The sequence below is a fragment of the Primulina eburnea genome, chromosome 1, assembly GCF_022965805.1.
Source record: "Primulina eburnea isolate SZY01 chromosome 1, ASM2296580v1, whole genome shotgun sequence".
In the NCBI taxonomy this organism is placed as follows: domain Eukaryota; kingdom Viridiplantae; phylum Streptophyta; class Magnoliopsida; order Lamiales; family Gesneriaceae; genus Primulina; species Primulina eburnea.
Window position 1 is genome coordinate 1,928,146 of NC_133101.1, and position 18,492 is coordinate 1,946,637.

The window sequence follows — 18,492 nt, forward strand, 5'->3', positions numbered from 1 at the left end:
TAATTTTAAAATTATTTGAATTAAATAAATTTCTCTAACAATAATTAAAAAAAAAGGAAAGAAAATAAAGATATTAAATGAGTTGTATGGTAGAGATTTCGGGTCGATATACCCATCCCAAAAAACCCAAACCTGACAATACCAAACCCAACACCCACACCCATATCTGCATTTGTTAATTTATAATAAAGTGCACATTATATGGTATTTCATTTACAAATTCAAAAAAAAATCAGAACTTTCTATATAAAATAAATTATATTTAAAATTCCTTTATATATATATATATATATATATATATAAAATATAAATCAGTCATATAACTCTTTACATGTGGGGTAAAATGCTCCATTTTTTTTTTAAAAACAGGGTTACATATGTATTATTTTTATTTTTATAAATGGATTGCAGTCACTTTGCCGAGTCTCTACCCATTTAAGTTATTTACTTAAAAACGCATAAAGCAAATGCGTTTCCAACTGGTTGAATAAATGAGAAACCCCCGGTAAGCCCTAATACAATTTCCCTCCTTGGCGACCTCTCCCCACTTCCCCTGCGGACGCTTCTCGAACCATCAGGTTTGCTCCGCATTTCGCAGTGGTACTTCCATTTTCATACGTTGATTCATACACGATAGTTGCGTGGTTGTTTTACTCTTATCGTGGAGTGTTTGATTGTGTCTGCTTCGGTTGTGTAGATCAGGTGAAAGTGTGAAAGAGCCACAATGTCTCTTAGGGTGTTGAATCCAAACGCTGAGGTGCTCAACAAATCGCATGCGCTTCACATGAACATCAATGCCGCAAAGGGACTCCAGGATGTTCTTAAAACCAATCTCGGCCCTAAAGGCACTATCAAGATGTAAATATCTTACCTTTTTTTAACATTTTCTCGCTTGCTGTGTGCGTGTCTGTGTGTGTGTTTTTTTTTTTTGTAGTTTGGATTGACTGTTTGCGAACTCTCTAGGCTTGTTGGTGGAGCCGGTGATATTAAACTTACCAAGGACGGTAACTCTCTTTTGAAAGAGATGGTAAGTTCGTTTCTTTATTTTTATTGCTCCTGGAGTGTGTGTACCCAATTATTTTCTTCATAAAAAATGGTTGCTTCTGGGTTATGTCTTGCTTAATTTTGTTGCAGTGTTGAGTTCTTTTATTTTTGTTGAACAATTATTTGATTTACTGGTATCCTTAAGCTGTGTTTTCCCGGGAAATTCATGGACTCTGCTGCTTTGGGTTGCCGAAAGTGGGTTAAGTAACTATTTTATAAATGTGTTATGTTCGAAGTGTCATGATATGCTATAAAAATATTTAGACTGCATGCTGACTTTTAAAATTTTTTATGCTTGATACTTCATAGTGTCATTAGTATATACTTGTGACTGACTGGAAATTTGTCTCAGTATTAAGTCCTAAACGTGTCTAGCGGATGTTTTAAGTTTGTATTCAGTCAAGATCTTGGCAACTTTGGGATATCGATAATTATATTACAATGCGTTAAAAGTAGGATGTAAGCGGGCTCTACTTGGATTGGTACTGATGGTTATGCAATGGAAATTATAGTGTGTTATATGGCTAAATGTGTAGTAGGATTGATTGTAATGGTGCGACTAGTATGCTTATCCATAGCCTCTAAAATGGTTGGAGCAGCCAATTATCTGCTGAGTTTTCCTGCATCATATTTATTTAAAATTGTGTTTTTTGCAACTTTCGTTCGAAGTTGTTCTCAAAATTGTGGTTTAATGTTTTATGTAAGCTATATTTTTGTACAAAGAGGATAATGATGTGTTCATGGTTTAATTTTCATGACAACTCTTTACTTGGATATGACAGCAAATTCAAAATCCTACCGCCATAATGATTGCTAGGACTGCTGTTGCTCAAGATGATATGAGCGGAGATGGTACAACTTCTACTGTCATCTTCATCGGCGAGCTTATGAAGCAATCAGAGCGGTACATAGATGAAGGTTGGTAACTTTACTTTCTTTGAATATCATGTACAATTGCAGTATAATGCATTCTTTTGTTTATCATGTCATGGTTAATTGGTTATGTAACACCATATTTGTGTTTTAGAAAGTTACCGTCATATTATTGTTTGCTTGTGATGGGTTAAGTGAAGTAATAATTCTAAATGAATAGAGTCGACCCTTTCTAGTTGTTTATTGGAAGAGAGGGATGTATGTGGGTAAGTTCCCCTTATGTACTTTGTTGTAGAGATGTGTTGTACTGAAGAATCACCTCCTGTGTCTTCTCCACTACTTCCCATACATGTGTAAGAGCAAGTAAATAAAAATATATGTTCTCCAAAAAAACCATGGTCAATGTCATGAGAGGAATAGATTAAGCTTGTTTTTATTATTCTTTATCTGTGTCTTCCAAAACTTTGCATGCCAACTGACCTCTAATTATTTATGTTTTATCTTATTAAATTTCCCTTTGGTATACACTTATTTTTGCTATAAATATCACCTGATCAGACACTAAATGGTTTCAATTTCATTTGTCTTGACCTTTGGCAAATTGAAATAAAACTGTTCTTTCGTTCAGGAACGCATCCACGAGTTTTAGTTGATGGATTTGAAATCGCAAAAAGAGCAACACTACAATTTCTTGAAAATTTTAAGACTCCGGTGGTGATGGGGGACGAACCTGATAAAGAGACACTGAAGATGGTGGCGAGAACAACATTAAGGACAAAGGTTCTTTTTGTAGTCACTGTGTTTGGAATGTATTTTCACTTTAATTTCCGGTCTCATTTCAGATCTATGCTTTTCTTTTTGCAGCTATATGAGGCATTGGCCGATCAATTGACTGAGATAGTTGTGAATTCTGTAAGTACTAAATGTTTTACGAGATTTCTATAAATGTTGGAATAAACATGCTGTTATGTCTTTCTTACAGTTAGTCTGCCTTGACTTTTGATATATTTTCTTTATTTTTTATTTCTAATTTACCTGATGCTCTAGGTTCTCTGCATTCGTAAGGCTGACGAGCCTATTGATCTCTTTATGGTGGAGATAATGCACATGCGTCACAAGTTTGATGTGGACACTCGTCTGGTATGTCAGTTGATATAGAACTTGATTTTTTTTAAGTTTCTTACACAAATAAATCCTACCTTTGTTCGTGATTGTAGTGACTCAATTATCTAACTGCTTACAGTGGGCTATTCCAACTTCAAAATTTTCTCTGGCTGTTTTAGGAAGAGTTGCCAAAGTAGTTATCTAATCAAAGTGTTGTTGATGTTTCTCTTAATGAAATCTGCAGATTTGATTACCTTCTTTGGAGTTCTTCGGCCCACTTGATCAGAAAATGAAAAATAAATTAATGGAAGCTTCTTCTTGCATGCTTGTTGATATCTTTTCTATTGTGGAGTTACATATTTATGTTTTACGTTGGAGGATATAATTTGTCAAGTGGAATTCTGAACAAAAAAATTTATTTACTGCTTTTTTAAACTTCTTCTATTAATTTTTATTTGTCTCCTTTGGCAATCAGTAACTAGCAAATAAATTGATTTCGTTCTTGTGACCCTGTTAGATTGAAGGCATTGTTCTTGACCATGGATCTAGACATCCAGATATGAAACGTCGAGCAGAAAATTGTCATATTTTAACCTGTAACGTATCATTGGAGTATGAGAAGAGGTGATGATCATGTAATCCTTTACTAGTTTGTGCCTTATTTATTTCTCTTGATATTCATGAGCAATATGACTTATATTATTTTGTTCAGTGAGGTAAATGCAGGATTTTTCTACTCAAATGCAGAACAGAGAGAAGCAATGGTTGCAGCTGAGAGGCGATCTGTTGATCAAAGAGTACAGAAAATTATTGATCTGAAAAACAAGGTATCTTGTTTTAGGGTGCAATTAAGTTGTTTTGTTGTTCAGTTGCTAATACTTTGTGTTGTTCCAGGTGTGTGCTGGTAATGATGACAGTTTTATTGTCATCAATCAAAAAGGAATCGATCCTCCATCGTTGGATCTTCTTGCTCGAGAAGGAGTAAGTCATCTTTACCTCTTATGATGTTTGTTGGAAGTTAACCTAACTGGATGAATTCTCCATGCAATGTCTAATTATGTCCTTTACATAATTGCTCTGCTCGAGTTTTTGAAAGTTTTTTATCTTTTCACCTTGACTTTATAAGCTCTCGTGTTATTTTCTATTTCTGTTGAGGTTTTTAGCGCTTAGTTCAAATCTTGAAGGAAAACATTGTTGAGAAGTAGAAACAATAGAATTTAGTGCCATCATTCGCCTTGTTAATCTTTCAATTATTGTGACACGTAAATGCAAGGTTGGTTAAAATTTAGATCTTCCCTTGTGTTCTTTAATGATCCTTTCCATCATAATTTCATTATATTGTGAGTATAGTTTGTTTATCTCTTTAGTTAACATGCTTTATACGCATGGGGAAAGTTTCTGATTTATGGTTTTAGTTCATTGGGGTAAAAAATATTACACTTGCTGATATAAGTAGGTGTTCTTTAGTTTTGGTCAATCTTTTATTTTTTTTAAATCTTTCGTTGTTCTTACCTGTATTGATCAGGTTCTGATTATTAGATAATTTTTGTGGTTATTTCCATACTAGACAGGATTTCATTATTAGATGATGTTTTGTGGTTATTTGCATACTGCATATGATTTGATTATCAGATAATGTTTTGTGGTTATTTGCATCCTACGCTTCGTTCTACTTTCTGATTCTGATGATATTTGTTTAGATAGTTGCCTTGCGAAGAGCTAAAAGGAGAAACATGGAGAGATTAGTTTTAGCTTGTGGCGGAGAGGCTGTCAATTCAGTTGATGACCTAACTCCTGACTGTCTTGGTTGGGCTGGATTGGTCTATGAGCACGTACTTGGAGAAGAAAAGTATACATTTGTAGAAAACGTGAAAAATCCACACTCCTGTACAATCCTCATAAAAGGTATGTTTAGTTGCTCATCTGGTCCTTCCATCATCACTGGACAATAATCTCTTTGCCGGTGTATTGGTTTTATTGGTTTCTGTATGTACCCTTTGCTTTTTGCTCGTGGAGAATTGTGTTTATATATTTTGTTATATTGATTTCTAATGTACTGATGCTACCTTCATCCTATATCCAGGACCAAATGATCACACAATTGCTCAAATTAAGGATGCTGTTCGTGATGGGCTGAGGGCAGTGAAAAATACCATTGAAGATGAAGCTGTTGTACTAGTGAGTTACAAGAGATGTTGTGTTTTTTTGTTCTAGTTCTATTATCTCGTTTCTTTTAACAATATGATGCTGCTTGAAAAGTGAGAGCGCCCATTTTGGCCAAAAGAAGAGAAAATTGAACTGCTCGTCTGTAAAATGAAGTAAAGATGTTGTCTAGATTTTAGTTCATATTTGTTCATGACATTGTTTTGTGGTGATCCTCTGTGTGAAGTCATTAGTGGTCATGTATATTGGTCAATCATCTGTTTTTATGGCCTCGGCTTGCATTATTTATTGCATTTCTGAGAACAAATAACAGCCAGTATTGGGGAATTTCATTGATTGAAAAACTTTGCTTCATTCTTTTTTTCTCTGAATTTGAATTTTTTTTTTCCTCTGAATTTGAATTTAGTCAAACATGTTCCCCTCTTTGTATCGTTTAATGTCCAATGGACTGTATTTTACTTTTGCACTTGTGATTTAGAAACCTAGGAGTCAAATGAGTACTGTTGTTGCAGTTTCTCAAGGATGTGAATGTCCATCGAGTTTTTCATGGTAGACAAACAGTTTAGAGAAACTTTGATGAATAATTGTTCTGTATACCACAGGGTGCAGGGGCTTTTGAAGTGGCTGCCAGACAACACCTTGTTAATGAAGTGAAGAAAACTGTTCAAGGGGTATGTTTGCCTGTGTGGATCTGTTAATGGCTGCTGCACATTAAATTTCCATGATGTATTTGTAAATGCAGTTGTTTCAGTCTCATGATTGGGAGCCCTTGTGTTTGTGGGATGTTGCAGTGACAGCAGTGTATTGACGGGGTTTTGAAATGTTATGTACTAACTTGAATTTGTTTCGATGACTGAAAACTGTGAACAGCGGGCTCAACTTGGCGTGGAAGCATTTGCTGATGCACTTCTTGTGATTCCTAAGACGCTAGCCGATAACTCTGGACTTGATACTCAAGACGTGATTATTGATCTCACGGTAGTTAAATTTTTATAGTATTTGACTGGAAATAATCAATAGATTTCATTCGTTTGCATGTCTTATAAGATTGCCCTTTACTTTTCAGGGAGAACATGACAAGGGAAATGTAGTTGGCCTTAATCAACACACTGGAGAACCTATTGATCCCCAAATGGAGGGCATCTTTGACAATTACTCTGTCAAACGTCAGATCATAAACTCTGCGTAAGTCACAACTTTTTGTCTCATACTTATTATTTCATGCTTCTGCGGGTTTTGCAATTCCCCTTCCATGAAAATTGTTCTGTCTCCGAGGGAGGATGGGATTTCCAAAGTCATTAGTTTCTGGTCACTTGCTTCACATTCTAAAAGAGACGCGGTCCTTTTGCAGCCCTGTGATTGCATCTCAGTTGCTACTTGTTGATGAAGTTATTCGTGCTGGGCGTAACATGAGGAAACCTAGCTAGCTTTTTCTCTTTCACCATCTCTCTTGTGTGGTGTTCAAGAGATGGTAGTTTTTACGAGGGATGGTCATGGTTCCCAGCCATTTTCCTGTGCTTAAATGTATTTAACGGTTCACAATTTTTCGTATCTTAAGTTTTAGCATTTGATATTTTTGCTCGGAAAAAGAACTACGCTTGATATTGTTTTATGAGACATGTTTGTGTTTTAGTTGGCTCAATTATGCGAATTAGCTTACGTGATGTCTGTTATTTTAATCAATCGGTGGTTAAAGATCTTCAGAAACGCTTCTTATACACGGTGACGCCGGGAATGACAGAAGAAGCGGATCCTTATTTGTTGATAAGAAATGAAGGCAACAATTTGATCATGAATGGAGAATTTGCTAAGATCCTATCAAGAAAAATATTATTCGAGTATTTAAAAACCGAAAACCAAGAAAAGAATGGAACCAACTCCGTAGTTTAAGAACATACATGTAATGATGTAAATAAAGTGAGTATGTTACACATGTAATGTTTGTTTTTCCCTAAAATACGGGTAGCCAGTCTCCTGAAATACTTACCCATTTGTTCTTGCCACCTCTTCTCTGCCAATTTGTGTAATAAATATACATTTTGATGTACATGTGCCACAAAAATGTACATAATTCATTTAGAAAAAGTATTACAAGTTTCCACAGAGGACCTGTGAAACTTATAATCACGGAGTAGTGTTGGAAATTAGCTTGACCTCGTATAAATTGTTCTGTCCCTCGGCTGCATCCAGAAACTCGAAGCCATGTTAATTAGAACTCGAAACAAATGTGTATTATATACAGAGTAAACAAGGTGACGGTACTTACCAATTTCAGCTGTGATTCCTGGTCCAAAGAATGAAGTAAATTTTGCCTGGAAATGAGCAAATTTTGAAGAACTTAGCTGGGGGACATTTGGAATTCAGAAGAGTGGCGTTATCATGGAGAATCATAATATTATATTACTATTATCCTACCTGTCTTTGCTCAAAATCAGTCAGACTCAGGGCTTTAGCCTCAAATACCAATGTCAAACAGTATAGACCATCCTCAGTAACCTAAAACAAACAAATAGAATCATAAGTTCAAATAAGAACATCCGTCAAAATTTGCAAAACAACAATCGTGGACATGGTAATTCATAGTGCAACTGATCCATAAATTGAAGCTCATCGGAAAAAATAAATTAATATGATTGTAGATGAATGTCTATTAGTGAAAAAGCTAACACAATACAAGTTTGATATAGGAGATTAAACTTGTTGACATATTGCATGAGGAACATAAAGCAAGTTTCGGGATCTTACTTCTTCCCTGATACTTTGTAGAATAGGAGCACTCCTACGCGGTATTCCTCCACCCTAACAGAAAATTATAATGGAGATCCCATATCAATTGTACGAATGAACAAGCATTTAATTTGTTAATGATTTAAATCTTTCAAATTTGGACCGAGTTTGGAAGGACACAGAAGAAAGCCAAGGGGTTTGACTACCTGTCCATATTGGAATATTCGTTTTAATGCTTCTTCCAGATGCTGTTCATCCCCATAACGGTATCTTGTAACATCATTTCTAACCTAGCAAATAGGCCAGGAAAATTAGAAGGGCGTGGATGATATTAGCCAATAGCTAAAGATGTCATTTAAAATAATAGCCCTAAAATTTCAAACGAATTACCTAAACACAGGAAGCAGTAAAGGGGAATGAATATCTTGTGTGGTAATGCAAACATGAGGTGAATTAATTATCATCTTAGACTGTAGATGTTTCAAATAGCAGCGAGCAATCACCAGAAGTAAGTATGAAGAACTTGGCAATTGTTTGCGTAATACGAGTGAAGTGTACGAGGAGTATGACATAAAAAGAACCTGCTTAAGAATTTCAGTGGCACATTTTTCTCTCAGCACCAGAGCATCTGAGTATGTCAAGCAGGGGACTGGCTTAAGCTCTGCATACTAGAAAACAATATAAAGACATGAACATCGTAAATAAGGCAAGGGCAAAAATTATAATAAGTACATCCGTCTCAAACTCAGCAAGTAAAGTTAGTAAAGGTCTAGCTTCCTTGTGCATCCTACATAGGTTAAATTATATACAAATACGATATGATTTAGGATAAGCATGTACGCATGATGCAGCTAATAGAGAAGGAATTATAATGATAGAAAGAAATACAATGCAGAAAGTACGTTGAAACTAAGAAGATATTAACCTTCAGAGCCATGCCAATTACTGCGAGAGGAAAGCCATAGGTCAGCATTAGTGCTGACCATTCAGATCCTGGGAGGATGTTAAAGTATGCCCCAAATCCATAGCTGTGTGAGCATATTAGTCAAAATCATCAATCTTATTCACGGTACATTTGCTACTTGAAAATCAAAGTGTACAAAATATGGAGAAATATGTGAAAATAACCCATGTTCTGAGGCCTCTTCTAAATACATCAGTTTGATGCAAAGACAAAAATATGGAGCACTTGTTGGGTATTTTACGTTGACCACTTATTACAAAACATGAAAAGGTTAAATTTGTCATGTAACTAGTGCAAGAATGGTTGGAATGCTGTTTGAATTAATTTGTTGTATATTGTATCACTTTTACTATAGAGAAGACGAAAATGGTACATATTCTAAACACACTCTCGTCAAGATTTTAATCAATCATCTCACATTCAAGTGTGAGACCAAGCAATGAGTGGACACATATAATTCATCCGACTGTTTATTGAATGGCTTGGTCAGGGGAATGCCTCAACATCAGCCACAAGGAAAGATGCACAAATAAATCCAAGGCAAAAAAATATGGCCAGCCTTACAAAAGCGGCATTCTTTCGAAAAGACCGAATAAAGTATGTAAACTCTTTAACTAATCTCTTCTAAATGACTGAATATGAGCAATCATTCTATGAACTATCTACAATTGTTTGAACATGTCACTGGATTCATGACAAGAGAACAAAATGCAAATAAATGATTTTAGTCCAACTTTCCAACAGTATTTTTCATATTGAAGGCGAAATTCTAGAAATATAGAACAGGAAAGATGGTTAATTTTTTTCTTTAGTATTTCATCTGATTTTAGCTGTTATCTTTTAATGCTTTGTGAAAAGCAGTTCATCTGATTTTAGCCAATGTACCGGGAAAGAAAAATCAGGAATTCGATGGTCTTTTTCCTTTCAACAATGAAATTAGGTTACACAAGGGACAGTATTTCATGCAAAAAGGAAAGAGAGTACTCACGAGAGAAGCATAACGCCAACACCTAATCCAATTACACCAAAAGAAACCTGGACATAATAATCAAAAGCTAGTCATTGTGAAGGAAACTGCTTTACTACTCGAGGTTTAACAAATGTTTGGAAATAACATTTGCCTAATACTCTTAACATGTGATTGCAAGAGCTAAATATTAGATGTCAGCGACACAATGTTTCTTCAATCAATCATGAGTTTCGTCATGGAAACCCATGTTGGGATTGCCTATTTGGTGGGAAATTGAGAAGTTATATAAATCCTTTCATGATGTACCCAATCAACTGGGTGAAGCTTTTACGCTGGGTTAATGTCTCAATCCATAGACTATAGTAAGACCACCCGTTCTACCCATTCACATAATAATACTGAATTACCATTTACCAATCCTATACAACACACTCATTTGAAAATTGGTTCTTTTGAAAAATATAAAGCAGCACACGGTTCAAAAAGGTTTCATGATTTGATAACACGGATTGAATATCTCTACAAATGCGAAAATTCAAAACAGCCGAAACATTAGGAAATGATGTACAGAAAAAACGGGTACCTTGGCGAGCGAAAACTCGTTATCCGGAACAGTGTCTTTCTTTATGTTTGCAGCAGCATTGGCGACAGGAGAGGACGACTGAGTCGATTCGGCAGCTCTAGGAACAAGTTTGAGTTTCGTTGCAACTATATTGTTGAGCAAAACTGAACCTTGATTCCTGGCAATAAAGCAAACACTGGAGAGGTCGGGTTCGATAGACTTCGATGGAGGCAGCAGCCGTCGATTCAGAGAGAGAAAATAGGTTCGCCCAGATGTGGTGCCGAAACGCAGAGCGCTGAGTGTCATTCCTCCTCCGCTGCAACTGGACATAGTCGCCGCCGCGGCCACCGGTTTCATTTGCATGCGTGAGAAACGAGTAGTGGTGTTGTCCGGAGATCGGAGGGAAGGGGGAACACAAATTGTGATCACTCATTAAACGGCCAAATCTGTGGTGACGTGGCAAATGTGAATGTTCCATTGGTGCCGGCCCATTAACGAATACCAAGCCCATTAATTATGATCTGGATCAAAGGTCCAAATATTTCAACCAACCCTGTAAGATGCCTCTAAACTTTAATCATTTTTCATTTTAGTTCTTTGAGTTTTCAGGTTATGGTTTTGGTCATGTAATTATTTTTAGTCATTTTCATTGTAATGTTGATGTGGTTTTGGAAACGACTGATATGACATCGAAAATTGTTGACGTAACGTTAAACTTCGTTGACATGTGAAAAATTATAATTTGAGAACTAAAAACAGAAAATGGTTAAGATACACTGCCTAAATGCAATAAAAAAAATACGTACAGTACATTCACAATACAAGATTCTTAAATTGCACGACACAAGAACAAAGCCACGGTAATCAAGAAAACGAGATGAAGGGGAAAAAAGAAGCAAGAGTTTGACATAGCGACAATCTGCGGAAACACTAACGTTCAACCCATCTTTTAAAACTGGACCGGACTGGCCAATTCGAACATGAACAGGTGATCTGATCCAATCTGATCCGGACCATATTTATGTTGGATCCGGTTTTCTACACGCCCAAACGCAGCGGAAGTTTTAAAATTTTTATTTATTTTGACAATCAAAATTTGTTTGGACGCTCGTATGATTTTAACAAAACATTCATAGGGAGTTGAAAATTATACCTTTGTGAATTAAATCACTTGGCTCCAACTGATCCGGTATGAACGGATTAGCTCTTGATGATTCCCTACGAACTTTCTTCGATTCTTCTAATTAGGTCCACGACTAGAAGATTTATTCCTCTTCTAAATTGCACTAGAAATTTAGAAGAACTTTTGCATAGGAGAGAAAAATTGAGAGACGGCTCAAACCCTAACCATAAATCAAGGTGGCCGAATTTCTCACTTTGGAATGAGTGGAGTCTCACGTAAGTTTTGTTTGGTGGCTAGGGTTTAGATGGTTAAATGTGTTATTTATAATAAATTAAACCCTAATTACATAATTAACATTAATGGGCTTGATTTAATTAATTGGGCTAGTCCAACTAGTTTAATTAATTTAATTAAAGCCCATTAAAACTTTAATTATTTATTATGTTGGACTTGTACTCCTACAAGCCCATTAAACATAATACACACCACATTTAATTTATTAATTATCAACTCAACTTTTGAGCTTAATAAATTAAATACATTATAAATTCAACATTTGAATTTATTATTTAAATTATGAATTCAACTACTTGAATTTACATCACCTCCAAAATTTAATATTTAATAAACCCAACATTTGAGTTTAATAAATTAAATTCTCAAATTTTATAAATTCAACTCTTTGAATTTATTCTCTCAAAATTTAATTATCATAAATTCAACTCCTTGAATTTACTATATAATATAAATTCAACTTTTGAATTTATTCTCTCAACGGGAACAAACAATCCAGTACTTGTGTGACCCTCAATGGTTCAGGGATACAGCTAGCCGTGGGTTCACAACTCTTTGTGATTCAGGACAGAATCCTTTATTCGGGCTTACCCTAGTTAGCCCCATTCTTTCTATCAACACCTTGATCAAGAATGTCAGAACTCATTTCTGATAGCACCCATCGGATCATGGTAAGAGCGTCTAGTAGCATCGCCCCATGATCCCCTAGGTATCACTGATAGTGCCTGCAAGAACCAGTCGATTATGATTTAACGTACAGTACGGTCCCTTCATCTCATATATCCCGATCGAATCTGCAACCATTGGTTCATCGAGGGTTGCATATTAATTCGATAACTATGTGTTACATATAATAGTGGCATCGCGTGTACTATTGGGGAACTCTTTCTCCAACGTACATCTCATACTCTGGCCAGAGATTCCATGCACTATTATTACATCAGATCACATAGGATATCCACACCCGTAGGTGAGCGGTGAATCCCCGACTACAATGCACTGGCTCCTATATGTGTCGCGACTGTACCCAACCTCGCCACCTGATGACTCTCCTGGAGCCGGTAAACGAGTCAAAGCACAGCCCTAGCATATAGAGCCTCAGAGTTGTCTCGGGTCATAAGGACTAATGGTATACAATCATAACCACGGACTTATCCTCTCGATGTATGAGAACCACTTGGAAAGTCCGGGGGAGGGTTGTTCGGTATAATCATCATATGACTACCCATCTGCATGTTTGGACATCTCCATGCCCTTACCAAGAAACGCAGTACATAACATCACAGATGCTAGTCTCAAGCTCAAGCGACCTTTATCCATGTTTTAGGCGGCTGAATCGACTAGGAACGAATTTAGATCATACAGTATTTACAAACGAGTTTCAACATCGAATTACGATTCATTTGTATTAAAGTATGATCAAGGTCTTTATCTATGTTTGATAACATGGGTATACAGATAAAGAATTAACAAACCATGAAATAATGAATTATATTAAAATAAAGATTGTTTATTACACTTGAGTCAATAAAATCCCTAGTCAACAGTTGACTTGTAGGGCATCTACTCTAACAATCTCCCACTTGCCCTAGAGCCAACTACCCATAAACTTTAATCCCATTGCTTCGCGATGCTTCTCAAACAATGGTCCTGGCAAGGGCTTCGTAAGTGGATCGGCAACGTTATCTGCAGAGGGGACTCTTTCGACTGATATGTCTCCCCTTCCCACAATCTCCCGGATGATGTGGAATTTCCTCAGTACATGTTTGGATCGCTGATGAGACCTTGGTTCCTTTGCTTGCGCAACGGCACCAGTGTTGTCGCAGTACACCGGGACTGGATCAACTCCATTAGGAATAACGCCCAACTCTTGGACAAAATTCCTCATCCAAACTGCCTCTTTCGCTGCAGCAGATGCAGCAATGTACTCAGCTTCAGTGGTGGAATCCGCAACGGTGTCTTGCTTGGAACTTTTCCAAGAGACAGCCGCACCATTAAGCATGAATACAAAACCAGAGGTCGATTTCGAATCATCTACATCACATTGGAAGCTAGAATCAGTGTAGCCTTCCAATTTTAATTCTCCACCCCCATAGACCATGAACAAGTTCTTAGTCCTTCTCAAGTACTTAAGAATATCTTTCACGGCCTTCCAATGCATTGGACCAGGGTTCGCCTGATATCTGCTTGTAACACTCAAAGAGTAAGCAACATCAGGACGTGTCGATATCATACCATACATGATACTACCAATGGCTGACGCATATGGAATACGTGTCATCATCTCTATCTCTTCATCAGTTTTGGGACACATAGCTTTAGATAGAGTAATACCATGACACATTGGTAAGTATCCTCTCTTGGACTCTTCCATAGAGAATCGTTTTATAATGGTATCGATATATGTGGCTTGGGTGAGCCCCAACATCCTTTTTGATCTATCTCTATAGATTTGTATTCCTAATACATAGGATGCTTCACCCATGTCCTTCATGGAGAATTTACTGGCTAACCATACTTTAGTTGATTGCAGTAATCCTATATCATTCCCAATGAGCAGGATATCATCAACATAAAGTACCAGGAATGTCACTGCACTCCCACTAACTTTCTTGTACACACATGGTTCCTCAGGATTTTTAGCAAAACCAAACTCTTTGATAGTGCTGTCAAATCTGAGGTTCCAACTCCTCGATGCCTGCTTGAGACCATATATTGATCTCTGAAGTTTGCATACCTTATGCTCACTTCCTACTGATGTGTATCCCTCAGGTTGAGACATATAAATTTCTTCTTTGATGTCTCCATTGAGGAATGCAGTCTTTACATCCATTTGTCATATCTCATAGTCATACCATGCTGCTATGGCTAGTAGTATTCTAATGGACTTAAACATAGCTACTGGTGAAAAAGTTTCCTCATAGTCAATTCCTTGCCTTTGAGTATAACCTTTTGCAACCAGTCTTGCTTTGAAGGTCAGTACCTTCCCATCCGCCCCAAGCTTTCTTTTGTAGATCCATTTGCATCCTATGGGAACGATTCCCTCAGGTGGATCCACTAATGTCCAGACTTGGTTTGAATACATAGAGTCCATTTCTGACTGCATGGCTTCAAGCCATTTAGTTGAATCAGTATCAGATATTGCTTCTTTGAAATTCATTGGATCGCATCCAACACAAGGCTCATCATGGCCTTGTTCATGAAGAAGTGTATATCTGGCAGGTGGTCTAATAACTCTATCAGACTTTCTAGGAGCTTGTACTTCAACTACTGGTTCTAGGGGATTAGGTTCAACTTCTAAAGTTGAGGGAGTATCTTGAATTTCTTCAAGTTCTATCATCTTGCCTTTTCTATCTAATAGAAACTCCCTTTCCAAAAAGGTGGCATTTCTTGAAACAAACATTTTTGCTTCATTAGGATGATAAAAATAATATCCAATAGAATTCTTTGGATATCCTACAAAGTAGCACAAAGTGGATCTACTATCCAATTTGTCTCCCACTGTCTGCTTCACATAAGCAGGACATCCCCATATTCTCAAGTAAGAATACTTGGGAGGTTTCCCCATCCATATCTCATATGGTGTTTTATCCACTGCTTTAGTATGGACATTATTCAACAACATTGCCGCAGTTTCAAGCGCAAAACCCCAAAACATTGTAGGCAATTCAGTGAATCCCATCATAGATCGAACCATGTCCATCAATGTTCGATTACGACGTTCAGAAACACCATTCAATTGTGGTGTTGCTGGTGGAGTCCACTGTGAGAGAATCCCATTCTCTTTTAGATAACCCAAAAATTCAGCACTCAAGTATTCTCCACCTCGATCAGATCGAAGTGCCTTAATACTTCTTTCTAGCTGATTTTCTACTTCAGATCTGAACTCTTTGAACCTTTCAAATGCTTCAGATTTATGTTTCATCAAATAAACATACCCATACCTCGAATGGTCATCAGTAAAGGTAATGAAGTAGGAATGCCCAAATTTTGTGCTAACACTTAGCGGGCCACAAACGTCTGTATGGATCAAATCCAATAGACCATGTGCACGTTCTACTTTTCCATTGAATGGAGTCTTAGTCATTTTTTTTTTTAGACAGGACTCACAAGTAGGTAGAGAATTTATGTCTGATAAGTCAAACATGCCTTCTCCCACTAGCTTGTGCATCCTTCTTTGAGAAATATGACCTAGTCTAGCGTGCCACATTTGTGCGGGATTTGGATTTTCTATTTTTCTTTTGTTTGTTGTTGTTTTCGTATGCGCTTGGACATTGTTTAAAGGAATCTCTTTCAATTTTAAGTTATAGAGATCATTTGTTAATTCTCCAGTTCCAATCAAACATTCATTCTTGTATAAATTGCAAACACCTTTAGCAAAAACACAAGAATAACCATCCCTATCAAGCATAGAAATAGAAATAATGTTTTTAACCAATTCAGGAACAAATAAAACATCTCTCAAAAATAACTTAAAATTATTGTCCAAAATTAAAGTAACGTCTCCAATGGCAGTAGCAGCAACCCTTGCTCCATTTCCTAGTCTTAGAAAGGTCTCACCATCTCTAAGCCTCTTGCTTCTTCCCATCACCTGCAAATCATTGCATAGATGAGAACCACATCCGGTATCCAATACCCAAGAAGAGGAATTAATAAAAACATTAACTTCAATATAAAACATACCATGGCCAGAACGCTTCTGGGCAAGATACTCCGCGCAATTACGCCTCCAGTGTCCAGGCTTGTTGCAGTGGAAACAGATTTGTTCTGACTTGTCAGGCTTTGTGGGCCCCGGATTAGGTTTCTTGTATGGCTTTTTGTTAGGCTTGTTCTTCTTTGGAGGGGCAGAACGCTTCTTGCCTTTGTATGGGGTTCCCTTTTTCGTGCCGGACGAAGAACCCACTAGAAAAACAGGCTTATCCTTTTTGATTGTGGCCTCATAACTAGTAAGCATATTGACCAACTCTTCAAGGGTGGCCTCAAGCTTATTCATATTAAAGTTAACCACAAATCCATCGAACGAAGAGGGCAGAGACAGCAAGAGAATATCAGTCGAGAGCTCACTAGGGATAACCAAGTCGAGTCCCACCAACTTCTCGATGAGCCCAATCATCCTAACACCATGCTCATGGACCGAAGCCCCATCTCGCAAGCGTGTAGTCATGAGTTCTTTAACAACAGCATATCTCTCTGAACGAGTTTGTACAGCATACAATTCTTTCAGATGTAAGTGAATGTCAGCAGCATTCACAGCCTCCTCGAACCGCTTCTGCAGTTCATTCGACATAGAAGCCAACATGTAGCTCTTAGCTTGAATGTCATGGTCCCACCATTTTTCAAGCTCAGCCAATTTAGTCGGAGTGACATTTGAAGGTGCTTCCTTCGGTGGCTTCTTATCAAGCACATACAGAATCTTTTCCGAGTTCAGAATAATCTTTAAATTTCGAAACCAGTCATTATAGTTAGGGCCAGTCAATTTGTTTTGATCGAGAATGATTGAAAGCGGGTTACGAGTAGACATCGTATATATACTGAAAATGAAAACAGATAAATGTTACTGATAATTTTAAAATAATTCTAAGATATAAAATATGGATTTCATTTTATAAATTACCCTCCCACTATTTTGACATTTCCACCACCCTCTGATGAAAAAGGGAAATCGTATTTCCTTAGTAGGTACGTAGAGTCCAATTAGCCAATTATAATCCCGAATAATATCAGCCAATTATAATTTCTAAAAGGTAGAGTCCAATTGCATCCCTATGCAACCTCCGCGTGTTTTGCCTCACGTTTAATAAGGACCCAATAATATGACGCCGTTTATTTTCACGTGTCAAACCAACCCATCAATATTGAATTGTAGTGGACGGTCGCCATGAGTTCCCCCAATAATATGAGCCGAAGTCATGGGAGTTCCACTCAATTCACATCATATGTCCGGTGGAAGTCACAGCTTTCCGGCGTACAGGCCTCCCCAATAATATGAGCCAGACACTGTCCGCGGGTAGCGATCAACATGCAACCACGGTTGATGGAAGGCAAGGAAAAATTAAACTCTTTTAATTTTTACTTATTCTGTTTGATATAAATTTTGAATCATATTCAAAATGAGGGATTTTAATTAAAAAAATTTGTCTCATCATTTTATTTGAAAATCGCGTGCCACGAGTTTGTATGTTTGCCGGATTCATGCAACTATATTATCTAATAATATACATACATGCATATTACTATATATCGCATATATCATAATATTACATTCAACAATAAATAAGGATGATCGATTGCCAACACTAATAGATCCATGTGAGCCATACATGGATCCAGGTCCAAACCTAGGTGAATGCAGGGATGCAAATGCAACTTATTACAAAAGCTTCCAATATTTTACATGTCTTCATCTTGATCATCGGGCCCACCATCTTCCAGTCTTGATCTCCCACTATTTCTAATTATTACATTTGAATAGCCATGGCACATAAGGGATACATCTCATGGGGGTGGGAACGGGCCATAAACCAGGCCCACTTTAATAATATTAAATATTATAAAATTGAATAAAAACAGTAAAATATCCTAACATACACCTAACACATTGGTCAAGGCTCTCGATCATCCTTCATGCATTTAATATCAAATATTAACATCAATTTAATTAAACAATT

The 18,492-nt window shown here is 36.9% G+C and overlaps 2 protein-coding genes across 4 annotated transcripts; one reads left to right on the top strand and one right to left on the bottom strand.

The window, feature by feature from the left end:
- The first annotated feature begins 442 nt into the window (after positions 1-442).
- LOC140805155 (T-complex protein 1 subunit zeta 1) lies at positions 443-6,816 on the top strand. 2 transcript variants are annotated; one of them, XM_073161403.1, is made up of 16 exons: positions 443-600; positions 698-858; positions 964-1,027; positions 1,827-1,962; positions 2,546-2,697; positions 2,782-2,829; positions 2,965-3,057; positions 3,539-3,645; positions 3,734-3,848; positions 3,916-4,002; positions 4,722-4,926; positions 5,105-5,199; positions 5,787-5,855; positions 6,055-6,162; positions 6,251-6,369; positions 6,536-6,816. In XM_073161403.1, exons 2-16 carry the CDS (start codon positions 725-727, stop codon positions 6,609-6,611), a joined length of 1,608 nt encoding a protein of 535 aa, XP_073017504.1. In that variant the 5' UTR covers positions 443-600; positions 698-724; the 3' UTR covers positions 6,612-6,816. The 2 variants fall into 2 exon arrangements, with proteins under 2 accessions (XP_073017504.1, XP_073017570.1); XM_073161469.1 differs by having other exon boundaries at positions 464-578.
- Positions 6,817-7,002: 186 nt separating this feature from the next.
- On the bottom strand, positions 7,003-10,860 carry LOC140804515 (uncharacterized). 2 transcript variants are annotated; one of them, XM_073160637.1, is made up of 9 exons: positions 10,429-10,859; positions 9,864-9,910; positions 8,837-8,939; positions 8,493-8,579; positions 8,118-8,201; positions 7,930-7,983; positions 7,600-7,680; positions 7,451-7,496; positions 7,003-7,364 (listed from the first exon to the last, which is right to left on the bottom strand). In XM_073160637.1, the coding sequence occupies exons 1-9, from the start codon at positions 10,768-10,770 to the stop codon at positions 7,309-7,311; spliced, it is 900 nt and encodes a 299-aa protein (XP_073016738.1). In that variant the 5' UTR covers positions 10,771-10,859; the 3' UTR covers positions 7,003-7,308. The 2 variants fall into 2 exon arrangements, with proteins under 2 accessions (XP_073016738.1, XP_073016685.1); XM_073160584.1 differs by having other exon boundaries at positions 7,003-7,496; positions 10,429-10,860.
- Between the last annotated feature and the right edge of the window lie 7,632 nt (positions 10,861-18,492).

Bases quoted from the DNA above. Each gene is read 5' to 3' on its own strand.
- LOC140804515 (XM_073160584.1), bottom strand. From the start codon at position 10,770: ATGCAAATGAAACCGGTGGCCGCGGCGGCGACTATGTCCAGTTGCAGC. The intron at 7,984-8,117 runs GTAGTCAAACCC...ATTTTCTGTTAG, and splicing joins GAATATTCCAATATGGACAG to GGTGGAGGAATACCGCGTAG. The intron at 7,681-7,929 runs GTAAGATCCCGA...TGTTTGTTTTAG, and splicing joins TACAAAGTATCAGGGAAGAA to GTTACTGAGGATGGTCTATA.
- LOC140805155 (XM_073161403.1), top strand. From the start codon at position 725: ATGTCTCTTAGGGTGTTGAATCCAAACGCTGAGGTGCTCAACAAATCG. The intron at 5,856-6,054 runs GTATGTTTGCCT...AACTGTGAACAG, and splicing joins TGAAGAAAACTGTTCAAGGG to CGGGCTCAACTTGGCGTGGA. The intron at 6,163-6,250 runs GTAGTTAAATTT...TTTACTTTTCAG, and splicing joins ACGTGATTATTGATCTCACG to GGAGAACATGACAAGGGAAA.